This window comes from Cavia porcellus, unplaced genomic scaffold (genome assembly GCF_034190915.1).
Source record: "Cavia porcellus strain 051 isolate PalLab524CR breed Dunkin Hartley unplaced genomic scaffold, mCavPor4.1 scaffold_1, whole genome shotgun sequence".
In the NCBI taxonomy this organism is placed as follows: Eukaryota; Metazoa; Chordata; class Mammalia; order Rodentia; family Caviidae; genus Cavia; species Cavia porcellus.
In genome coordinates this window covers 47134183-47146475 of record NW_026947484.1, presented here as the reverse complement: position 1 = coordinate 47146475, position 12293 = coordinate 47134183, and the positions used below count along the sequence as shown (strand labels likewise).

Sequence of the window (12293 nt, the reverse complement as noted above, 5' to 3'; positions counted from 1 at the left end):
ACAACTCCTCGGCCAGGACTGAGTCATTCTTTCACTCAGCACCTAATCAATCAACTGCTTGGTGCAAGGTCTGTGCCACTGCGCTAATGAACTGATGAATAAACTAATAGAGATCACTGCAGGGTTGATTTTAACTTAATGTGGACTTAATCAGGATGGCAAGCTGACATTTTATGCAAAACAAAAAGAGGCAATTTAAGCCCTTGGATAAACGGAACAAAATATAAATGCTAGAAAGACAGTATACAAAAATTTATATAATTACATTGTTAGAGACTGAAATATTGCTGATGGCTGCTCTAAAAAGGGAAGCCCTTTCTTTATTGGAAGAAAGTAATTGCCACAGAAAAATATTACAAAATTATGTTTATTGATTCATCTGGAGCCTTATCAAATTATCTGGACAATCATCATAAGACACATTTCAAAAGGCAGCACAAAAAAGATGCTTTTCTTCGGACAAAAGAAAAATATACACACTTAGACAAGAAACATACAGTGAAAACTAACCTTCCAAAACAACAGCATTTTTGGCTACGTCACGCTCTCAAATTAAACCTCGTATCTTCCTAATTAGGCTTTACAGTTTTGCTACACAACAGAAAGTCACGTGTCACTCTGTTAATACCACCTCTGAGACATAGCACAAAACCAAGGCAAACAAAAGAATGAGGCGGTGAAGCTTCGGCGACATGATTCAGTGTAGCAGCTCTCCATCTCCATGCCAGCATCGCAGTGAGTTGGGGTACAAAGGGACTCCAGGATGCTAAACTGCCCCAGCATCCCTGGTCTGTCCTTTTACCAAAACTGAAAGTTCTTGCCGCAAGCTGGGTTAGAGTTTCCCCCACTTTTCCCTTAGGGCTGTAGTGTTGCTACCCTTGTAAACTGTTAAAAGTGCAATTAAAGTGCTCGGTTGTGCTCCTTTGAACCATCTCCTCCTCTGGTTCTGAAAGCACAGTTCGCAGGAGCCTCAATAACATCTGTCTCTCTGAAGAGCAGAATACCTCTTAATATAATGAATGGTGTTAAAGGTTATTGCCACCACACTCAACTGAACCACTAGGTCCTGGGTGGGCTTCTCACTGGGACACATCTGCTGCTTCATAGATCTCGACTCAGTCGATACAGCTCTCTGCAGAACTACACAGAATTATGCTTCGGAGAACCATAAATCCTCCCTGCAAAACATCCATCAATGGGATACAACCATCAAATTGGAAAGTTCCAGACACTGCAAGGATATTTTGCAACCAGCTCCCAAATATCGATTCCTCCTGATACCCTTGCCTCCTTACTGTGTTTCAAACGATAATGGCTTTTGCTTTTCTGAGTTGGGGACACATTCATATCTAACTTCATGTCTACTGATAGCTTTGTGTCTCCATCTGAGGCCGTCTGTGTCCCCAGATGGTGGCTGGAGAAGTGTTCTGTGCGCCTGACCTGGTTGCATGTCCCAGCTCACTGCTCTGAAGAGCACCTGTAATTCAGGTCGTACTTCGTCCAACTGACACAGAAAACGATTACACGGGAGCAAGTATAATATGAAATGAACAATTCAGGTGCCGCCGGAAATAAATAGCTAAGACACTGCTATGTCTTTTAGAGAACACTCATCAGATACTGTAAACAGTGGTGCTTCTATTGTATTTAAATAAGATTCACTGGTGTCTTCTCTCAAAATTTTAGGGACACCTGGTACAAACATTGGAACAATTAATATCATTGCTATAAGACGTACATCATAAACATTTTTAATTCCTGTTAACATGAAATGAAAAAAACGCACCAAAAAGTTTCATGGATAACAGTGCCAACACTTCATTGGACATATCAAGGAGTTCCGGAGATGTTCCTAGAAGCTTTTGTTAGGGGAGATACCTTTTAAAGATTTAGAAGCTAAGGTTTTGTATTTTTCTTAGTCATGAGTGATTTGAAAACATGATCCATCCTGCAGTTTACCAGGCGGTGTGAACCTTGGTCACAGACTGGATTCCACGTTAGTTTGGTAGAAGTGGCAGTGCCAGTTTCGGTAAAGAAGAGGTCTTATGAAAATCTTGTGAAAAAACATCCGAAATACTGAAGTTCTGAAAATGATAAAGATCCAAGGGTCCACGATTGAAATCACAGAGAGAAAACGCAAGGCTAGGAGGTCGTCGGGCTCCTCTTCGACAGCTTTAAATGCTCCATAGTAAGCGCGATACTGTTTTGAGGAAAAAGATTCCATTATGATGCGGAATATTTGATGGCAAAAGTGAATTCACTTCACTTACCTTTCTGTACGAACACAGTGGATTAGCTTGGAAAACTCCATTTTGGTAAATATATAGACAGCAGAGGGCACTGCAGCTGATGGGTGGGGGTGAAGGGCCTCGAAGGGGAGACATGGAGGAAAGTGTGGCAGCCCGCTCTGATGGACTCCCTCTCCTGCGGGGCCCTGACAAACCATGAAGACCCACAGAAGCTTCCAGAAACAGATTCTCTCTCCAGCCTGCCCTCACTCCTGTATTTCATGCAGTCCTCCTTTCTTCTGCTTCTTATCCCCTCTTAGCTTAGTTGGAAATAAGTCTCCTTATGCAATGTCACACCTACAGAGAGATCATTGAATCAGAAGCTTTGAATCAATGTGAAGGGCCAAGAAACATGACGAGAAGGCACGAGGTGCCATGAAGAGGGACCTCTTCACCTTGGGAACGTGGCTGTACTCACTCATGGTGTAGAAGGTGAACCTCCATAGCTGACCTCTGCTTTTTCAAACTGGGGGCAAAAACATGCAGGAAAATAAAGCCTACTTACCTATGTCCAGACTGTGGTCCCAGGCTTCCCTGAGGTCCCTGTACCCTCCCTGGACCCCTCCCAAGTGCTCAAACCATGGATCTTACTGCCATTCGGCCCATCCCGCTGCATGAACCGACACTGCCCCTGCCTACCCCTCTGCCTGACACGGCCACCCTTTCTTTTTGCCTTACACTCCCTGTGCCTACTGAGATTCTAAACCCATAACAGGCCAAATGGATCCTAATGGAACCAAATGTTGCAAATGCAACATTAGAGGAGGAGAGGAATATGGGTAAGTGCAGAGAGCAGACCTGTTCAGGCAATCAAGGAACACCTCCTGGAGAAGATAGATTTTCCCATAATCACTTCCCTGTCTTTTTGCTTCCTCCTATACAGCATTTCAGCCGGCTTGTCCATGCCTCCTGAGTTCCCTAAGGAAGACGCTTTTTGTTGTCTCTGGTGTTACTCAGATCAAGACGCCCTTTCCTGTCACTATTACTTAAAAGTAATAATAGCCATAATAATGGCCAATACCCACAGCCAGCCTGTAGTTTCAGGCACTTCCCTGAATACTTTAAAATATTTATTTTCATTAAAACACATGAAGTAAATACAATCATTATCCCCATTTTGCAGGAGTGGAGATTGGACTTCATGCCCAAACAGTACCTCCCTTCCAGCTGTACCTCGAAGATGACTCCCCTTCTGATCACCTGAGCTAGAGTCCCCTGCTGGAACGTGTGACTCCAGAGAAACTACTCCATGGTCTTTACAGTGCAAATCACTGTACCTAAGCTTCCAAGATCCTAGTGAATTTTAAGTGAGGTGTACCTTAAGAACAGCTTCCAGCCTATAGTAGAACTCAGTAATTAGCTGGTGGTATTATTTGATCCATAAAGAGTGGTCTCAAGCTCCCCTGTGGCCCTTGCCACTCCTCCATGCTATAGGGAGGTGACAGTGACCCGTTTTGTACCCTTGCAATGAACTACAGGATGTCTTGGAAGTGGCAGGTACCAGATACGCACTGAATGACACACAGATGACAGTATGCTATCTGTTTCCGTTGATTTAGAAAAACAAACATTTTACACGAGTTTTATAATTGCCACTTTCTCCTCCGAGTGCAGTACGGTAAAATATACGTCTGACTGTGAGAGATAATACCTGATTCGCTAGGATTTAGGTGACAGATGACATTTGAATCAGTAAAAAAAAAACCATTTTATTTCTATGCAGTATTTATCTATATGTCCATCCTTTTAGGTTGTCTGCTTTTTTTTCTTTGTGGTGCTGAGGGTCAAACCCAGGATCTCGCGCACGGTAAGCGTGAGCTACCCCCTAGCCTGTTTCTCTGTATGGTGAAGTCATTAGATTTGAAGAAGTGAATAGCTCTGCGCCAGGCATTTTTAAAGTAGCTCAATTTACATAATCGGTGAGAGAACAGCGCCCTCTGTTGGGTGTAGGCGTCATGGAGAAAAAGTCCAGCTAGGTAGAAACCTGTAGCGGTAGGCAGCCTGCAGAAGTGCTCTCAGCTGTCCTCCTTTTATGCAGTTCATGACCACAGCACCCTACTCTGCACCCTCCAGCCCTTTAAATGCACCCTTTCCCTTTTCCTCTGCACCCATCTTTTGGCTCTACCACCACCTGCTCTGAGTACCAGGAGCATCTGCTCATGGGTTCTGCCTCCCGAAATGGCTCACAGGCATGAGACAGCTCAGGGCCTGCAGGCTGTCCTCTGCCACTGACTCCCGGGTTCTGACAGGGGAAATGACCCAAGCTGGTCGTTATCTTTGCCTGGCTTTTGAGCCACTCAGTGATGACCTCTCATCTCGACCACTGCCCCCTCTCACCCCTACCAGCCTCCACTTCATTGTGGATGTCTAAGATAAAAAGAACTCTGATGAAAGTGCGTTAGACACACGCAGAATGTGCTGAAAACTGCCTTAAAGTTCATCCTCTAGTGCTACAGCATCATCCTGCTGCATCATATTGCAAGTCTGAAAACATATTCTATTTAGGTGTTTTTTCCTAATCAAGTATGATTGTGAAGTTAGTTTTTAAAAATATTAAACTCAAGAAGGGACCGGAAGTGCAGGGGGGTCTCCAACACCTATGCAGAGTCAACAAGGTCAAAACCTCATACATAAGGTGCTGTTCAGTCCAGTGCCATGGCTCACACCTGTAATACCGGCTGCTCAGGAGGCTGACACAGGACAGTCGAGAGTTCAAGGCCAGCCTGTGTAACTTACTGAGATTTCTGTCTCAAAAAAGAATAACAGCTGAGAAGGTAGCTCAGTGGTCACAGGGCTTGCCTAGCACCTGTGAGGTCCTGGTTCTATCCTCAGTGCTGAAAAAAATACATATATCATTTATATATATATATATATATATATATATATATAATCACATTATTTGGCTTTTTCATTTTTTTTACTCTCATTCTCTCACCAGTGAACAGTGAGTTTTACGAAGTACACACAACACATAACAAACCATCTCTTCTATAGCTAAAGCAATATGAGTTTGTATACAGTATTCTTGGGTTGTTTAGGCCTTTCTAAAGTAGTAGGTTAAGAACACAAATATGTGTTTTCAGCAGTGGAATATGCTCTTATCTGTTTCATCTGCTACGATCTCTGTAACCTTACCATGTTTATTAAATCATTTTGAAATTCCAGTTTTCCTTGCACCTATGCAAAAACAAGAGAAGTAGATTGCGTTATCTTTCACAAAAATTTTAAAAATTGCTGAGCTTTAATATCTATCACAATAGTTATTATCCACAAAAATAAAAGTTCCCTAGAATCTTAGTAATTCTTAAGGGGCCCCTAGACCATAAAAAGTTTAAAACCCCTGCCTTAGAATCTATCCGCTGCTGTCTCTGAGAAGATCATATTTCTTGAGTAATTTTTAGATCCAGCAGGCAATAACAAATGAAAGCTATACTTTGTAATGAAAGTGTATTATTGAGGACAAGGCACTGAGTTAACACACACGTGTGTGTGCATGCATGTAGGTTGATATCCTTTATCCACAGGCTTGGGGCCAAAAGTGTTTCAGACTTCAATTTGAGCATGGAAGCTGAGTCTAAACAGGAAATTCATCTGTTTCATGTTTAGTTTACACCAACAGCCTGAAGGTGCTCTTAGACGATATTCTGAATGCACCCCTTTTTGTTCTTGACTACGACCCATCACATGGGGTCAGGTGTGGGATTTCCCCCTTGTGGCACCATATTGGCACTCTAAAAATGTCAGATTTTGGAGCATTTCGAATTTTCAGATTAGGGATGCTCTGGGTGCGTGTGTGTAAACTTTTAAATCTCCATAGCTAACTTACAGAGCTAGTACGCTTATCCTCATCTTAGGGGTCGTAAGGATAAATAGCTACTCTCCAAGCAAATAAAGAATGAGGCTTGATTCAAACCTGTATCTGACACTAAAATCCTTATCCTTCCTAGAAAATGCTGGTTTCCATGAAAAGCATCATCTGCATTATCTGTATTTCGTACTCTATAAGATTATTAGTCATTTTCAGGTCCATTATTTCCTTTAATCCTCACAGTAGCCCTGAGCTAATTCAAATTTCCTCAGAACCATGAAAAAATGCAAAACTCTTTCCTCTGTGTTATACTGCTTTCTGCATTATTTTTACTAAAACATTCAAACCCAGGTCAAACGTTGTGTGCTTTTTGGCCATGGTTTGGTTTTATCACAGCATAGGTAAGTGAGGTTGCAACTTTCCAATAGCGGCTTGCAAAAGTTTTCTGTAATGAAACAGTATTTTCATTTTTACACTTCAAATGGTAAAATCTTGACTATGTGGCAAGTGCTAAATCAGTAGAGAAAAATACATTTCCATAGTTTTTATTGATGACATTCAATCATAACTGAGTGTAATTTTAAAAAATACCCATCTACTAAGGAGAAGAATAGATTTCTTTTTTAAAAAAATTGGGAAAGTATTTAGGTTAATTGGGGCTTAAAGTTTTAGGCAGACTGCAAATATTAAGATATGTTTCAGACTTAAACTCCATCCCCACAGTGAATGTAGTTACTATGTACTACAAACATGTACCCATAAAAATTAAAATTTAAAAGAAGTAAAAACTACTATTAACTTCAAATCTCTACAGAGCACAGCAGACAGGAATGACCTCGCCTCCTGCTGAAGAGTGTGGTTCTACAAAGGAGATTCCTGAATCAGCAGGGCCAAATGAAAATCGTCAAAAAGCCCTAATTTAAAATACTGGGGGATGAGGGTTTGGTGATCTTTGTTTTTAAAAAGAAGCAGAAGATTCTGAACATGCTACACCTTGAGAACCACTGATTTGTTTCTATGTCTGTGTGTGTTTGAATTCTGGTCCTCTCCTACAGAATGATGCTACCGCCTAAGCTTCCCCCACGATCAAGGCATTTAAGAGGAAATCACTCACATCTCCCTTTCATCCACCATTAAAAGTGACATCCTAAGCTGCTGCACCATGATAGGAAACTTTCCTAGTCCCAGGAGTCTCAGGACTGCAAGGACTTGGCGCTGACCACATACTGCACTTCACAGAAATGATTGCTCTTCCTGGACCTGGGCATCGCGGGAGGGTCAGGAACGACACCGAAACAGTCTTCTGGGCCTCCAGCCACTGCCAGGTGCCAGGGATCGCAGGAGTTAAAATGAAAGGAGGTAATTCACACTCCACCACCGTCCTCTTCCTAAACTGAAACTCAAGTAATGGCTTTCGAGCCACCTCACTTGCCAAGATAGAAACAAAATGTGTCAAGACAGGTTGTCAAAACCACACCACAGCTGAAGCCTGCTTACAACAGCCTCCACTGGGGTCCACCGCCACCGTCCCCCGCTGCAGTTGACACAGCTGTCGCCGTGCCTCTTAAGTTTATGCAGATTATTATTAATATTAATAATATTATTATTATTCTCCCCAAAACTAAATGTGTGTTTTAGACACTCCCTTCCGCAAGCCGCTCGGGCAGACTCAAAAGGTCCTTTCTTTCCTTCCCATGCCAACACTCCACAGAGAACTTGCAGGTGCCACTCGCCCCATCCTGACACCGCTAAACCATGGGCAGGTCGGGGGAAATAAAACTCCACCTACCAGGCATGAAAAGGTAGGGGAGCTGCGTGGCCAAGGAAACCCAATTCTCTTCCTCCAGGCTCCTAGGAGCAAACCGACCGTAGACCTCGCCAGAGGGGCGTGGAAAGGGTAGGCAGGGGATTCTGCCAAGTGGAAAGGGCTTTGCTGGACTCCGGGACACGACCAGGTTTGTCTTTCTTTTCCTGTTTCTGACTTTGCCTCCTCTCCATAAGCAAATTGCGCCGTGCAGGGAATCGGACTCACCGAGCTCAGCAACCCCCGCTCCCGGCCCAGGACGCAGCTCCGCCCTCCCAGCCCGACACACGCGGCGCCACACGCCCGAGTTCCCCCGCAGCCTCGGCCGCCAGCGACTCACAACTAACGGCAGAGTGCACATGGTGAAGAGCACGGTCATGAGGGCCAGCAGCAGCAGGTGGTCCAGCTCCTCCAAGGATTGCGGAAACGCCTCGCCCGCGCGGTCCCGGAGGCTGCAGCAGCGCGTGTGCCGTCGCAGGCGCTGGTGCATGGTGTAGAGGTTGCGCATGGCGCCCAGGTTGCACAGCACGATGGCGAGCACCAACAGCGCCATGAGGGTGGAGTACAGCACCGAGTAGCCCTTCACCGACGGCGAGTCGTCCCCGGAGATCATCTGGAAGAAACACCAGGTGCCGGGACAGTACTGCACAAAGTTCCCGAAGCCCACGAAGGGGAGCGCGCAGAAAGCCAGGCTGAAGGCGCCCACAGCCGGCGCCACGAGCACGCCCCGGCGCACAGTGATGTGCCGCTGGTAGAAGAAGGGGTGTCCCAGGGACAGCCAGCACTCTAGGGCCATGGCTAAGAGCTGGAGCGTCGAGGCGAGCCCAAAGAAGGACATGATGAAGGCGAAGGCTTGGCACAGCGAGTCGCCCTGCGCGGGTGCCAGTCCCCTGAGGCTCCGGTTTTGCGCATAGGCAGCCAGCACCACCGGGCTCACCAGGCACTTGCCTAGCAGGTCTGTGACCGTCAAGCCGCACACCAGCACGTAGAAGACTGAGGGCTGCGGGCGCGGCCGGCAGGACCCGAGCCCCGAGCGTGCCAGCAGCGCTAGGGCCAGCAGGTTGCCCAGGAGGCCCGCGCTGAAGAGCACTCCGCCCACCGTCGCCGAGTTCCCACTCCGTACCGAGGCGGTGGTGTTGCAGGGATAGAAGGACATCTTCCAGGGCGGGCTGCAGTGCAGGTTGCGGGCGGGCGAGGCCCGACCCGGGTGCAAGAGCCCCCCGCGCGCTCGGCCGCAGCAGCGCGCAGGGGCTGCGCCAAAGAGGAAGCTCCGCGGGCGGCTGGGTGCGCCCCACAGCTAGGCACCTCCTATCTAAACTCTCGGTCACACCCCTGACCCAGCGAGGGCGGGACGCGTGGCCCGGAGCGCACCCCACGGGGTCCCTGCAGAGCACCAGAGCTCGGCCTCGATGCGTGGGTCTCAGGACAGGCAGAGCCCGGCGCCGGGAGTTGGAAGGACAGACGAAAGTAGCCAAGCGCCCGTGCAACCCGTCCTTCAGGAGAACCGTACCGAGATACAGGGAAATGAGCAGCAGCCACGAGGGAGCGGAGAGCGCGAGGGGCTGGCGGCGGCGTTGGAACTCTGCAGGAGGCCGAGAACTTGCAAGCAAAAAGGAGGGGCTGGAAAATGGCTACGCCTTCCTTTCTGGAATTAGTGGGCTGAGGAGGCCTTAGGGTAACTCATATTTGCATAACAACTAAACCCTGTCTAAAGCTCCAAGATCTGAAACTGCAGCAGGATCATCTGGGACCTGCCTGTGACGACAAGACCGCAGAGCTTAGCCTGGCACGGGGCCTTGGATTTATAGAATGCACCTCCCCTCCTCCCAAGAGGCTGGCCAGATTTCAGAGCCAGAGAACACCTGAGTTCTGGACAGGGCCAGCCAAGAGGGGATGGTGGTGCGATGACTCTCTCGGTGCCTGGGTAGATCTGGTGGGAGGGGTTGGTTAGCAGCCCTGACTGTCCCGCGTCTATTGCTTAGTACCAGTGTGGTCCTGAGGGACTCGAACTTTGCAAACGTGCCAGCTGTGCAACCAGCTCGGCTCTGCTGAGGCCTGGACTATACCTGTTAAGAGAAGGTGCAGAGGAAGGGCTCAGGGCGCGCAGTCGTCACGAGCTTCCGGAGATGGAAAGATGACTCTGTGGCTGACATGTAAGTGCAGGTTTTAGCGCGTGGATTTAGAAACCAGAAAATAAGTTAGCGCTTTCTCACTCCTCTGCTGTGTGACTACCAGGAAACATTTCTTCGCTTCTGCCTTTGATTTGGCTGTGTCAAAACAAGGAATTGAACCGTGATTTATTTGTTTTATAGACACTTCACAATTAAAGGGTAGAAAATGGTTTTGAGTGTGGAATTTGAGGGTGATAGCTGGGGTCACATTGCCTAAGGAAATAAATCGTGCCTTGGCCTGAAGAGGCTCAATTTTGGCTCTGGCCCTGTGCAGGGAGGGAGGGGAGGACCTGGAGGCTTGAGATGTCAGAGATTGGGGGTGGGGTTCGGGCAGAGAGCTGGTTCCAGGCAGACAGCTGTGGGGCCTGGGGTCGGGGCCTGGAGAGGATGAACGGGAGCTTTGGAATTAGGCAGTTCTGAACCCTACAACTTGCTGTATGACCCTGGGTTAGTGACTCAGTCTCTCTGAGGATATGGGAATTCTATGACCTCCGAGGGTTGTTGTGAGACTGAAATAAAATTGAAGTGCTGGGCACGGAGTAATAAAAGTAGTAACAGCTACCATTTATGGGCCCTTATATGTGCAGACACTAATTAAGCTTTTCACACGAATGGACTCCATACAGATTTGCATGGGGCTCTTGGTTTCTTTGCTTTCTATCTTTCATCCTCATCTCCAGCTTCCAGCAAATAATGATGGGCTTAGAAGAGTCCCACTTGGATGGACGCAGTGGAAGGAGAAAGAGGCCCTATAGCCAAAAGATACACAAATCTGATGAAAACAGATCTCCTGGACACACACCCGTACATAATTTACATTGATTTCAAGGGCTTCAGTGTCACAAAGTCCCACTGTGGTATCCAGAGGATGCCCCAGGTGCACAGCACAAGAATCCTTGCTCTAAGAACTTTGTAAGTGGATGTTCTGCCAAATGTCCTCCAATCCTTTGCAGCTTTATTACTATTACTATTATTGTTATTATTATTTTTGCTATAGCCTCCTATGCCTCCCCATCCCTTCCAGTGCATAAGGAGAGAGGAGTCCAAAAACATAAACACATCTTTTAAAAATATCCCAAAATGTGACACATGGGCAAGCTGTGAGTCCCTGACAAGGTTTACACATGTTGTACTTCAAAGGTTGAGGATTTGAACGGGTACCATTCAGGAAACCACACGTTTCCTCCCGGCCAATTTAACTGGCCTTTATCAGGAGCTTTCCAGCTGTCTTTCTTTCCTGCCTGCTTTTCTTTTTGTTGTTGTCTATCCTGCCCTGATGTCAGGCTTAGCTTTGGAGTCTTCTGTCCCCACTCTTAAGGAGTCCCATTTTATAACTTTACCATAGAGCTAAGAAAGTACCATTTTTTTTCATTCATGCAGCAGATATTTTTGATTTCTTCATCCCAGGCATAGGGTGAGGAGAGGGGGTTTTTAGGAGCATACAGGAAATAAAAAAGTCACGCCATGGCATGTGACTTTTACAGGCTTATAAATTTTTATAACAGCTTTCAGAGTAGCCAGGCTAAGCTTTTTGTTCTTTTCCTAAAGAGAAGAACTTTTAATGAAAATATCTCTGGCTTAGATCCATTATCTACAGAGCTATCAAGAGCGTATTAGAGTTGCATGGCAAATCTAGAAAGATATGCATGGCATCATGTTAACAGACTATTACAAAAACGTAACAATATTATGATATTTTAGATATAAAAACCATACAGGTTTATGAACAAGGCCCAGAAATTGACACAAGCAAATGAAAACATTCATTTAAACTGGAAATGGGGATGGTAAAAAAATATTTCCTCTTTGGTCTTCTGGGACTTTCAATATAGTATCTGTACTAATTATTTTCAGATGCTTTAATCCTAGGCACAGTGGTGCATGCCTGTGGTCCTGGCACTTGAGAAGCTGATGCATGAGGATTGTGGGAACCTAGGAGTTTACCAAACAAACAAACAAATGCACAGATCTTAAGCAGAAAACAAGTGTATTTTCACTGCTACGTTGGGGAGAGGCAGAAGCAGGTTTTTTTCTCTTCTGGATCCTTCCTATGCTTCTAAATCTAAATGAGTTACCCCTCATTCTTACTGAACTCCCAGTGATCTTTTGGCTTGGGAATTGTGAAGAGTCTTGGGAAGCCAAAAAGCAAAGAACAGCACAAGCTCCCCACATAGGATGCATCTCCTGGACAGCTTAGAGACGATGTTAGATGTTCCTTTACA

The 12293-nt window shown here is 46.2% G+C and overlaps 1 protein-coding gene across 5 annotated transcripts; it reads right to left on the bottom strand.

The window, feature by feature from the left end:
* Positions 1-349: 349 nt before the first annotated feature.
* Positions 350-9204, bottom strand: Ptgdr (prostaglandin D2 receptor). Of its 5 annotated transcripts, none has more exons than XM_063247652.1 (3): positions 8241-9204; positions 5424-5465; positions 350-2200 (listed from the first exon to the last, which is right to left on the bottom strand). In XM_063247652.1, exons 1-3 carry the CDS (start codon positions 9054-9056, stop codon positions 1979-1981), a joined length of 1080 nt encoding a protein of 359 aa, XP_063103722.1. In that variant the 5' UTR covers positions 9057-9204; the 3' UTR covers positions 350-1978. The 5 variants fall into 5 exon arrangements, 4 of the variants coding, with proteins under 4 accessions (XP_063103722.1, XP_013010200.1, XP_063103732.1 ...); XM_063247662.1 differs by having other exon boundaries at positions 2060-2754; positions 8241-9056; XM_013154746.3 differs by lacking the exon at positions 5424-5465.
* Positions 9205-12293: the final 3089 nt, after the last annotated feature.

What these genes read in the sequence shown, in the direction of transcription:
- Ptgdr (XM_063247652.1), bottom strand. Translation starts at nt 9,056, where the DNA reads ATGTCCTTCTATCCCTGCAACACCACCGCCTCGGTACGGAGTGGGAAC. An exon ending in TGTGCACTCTGCCGTTAGTT is followed by an intron (nt 5,466 to 8,240) that starts GTGAGTCGCTGG and finishes GTTTTTGCATAG; the next exon opens with GTGCAAGGAAAACTGGAATT. An exon ending in AAAATGATTTAATAAACATG is followed by an intron (nt 2,201 to 5,423) that starts GTAAGGTTACAG and finishes TCCTCAAAACAG; the next exon opens with TATCGCGCTTACTATGGAGC.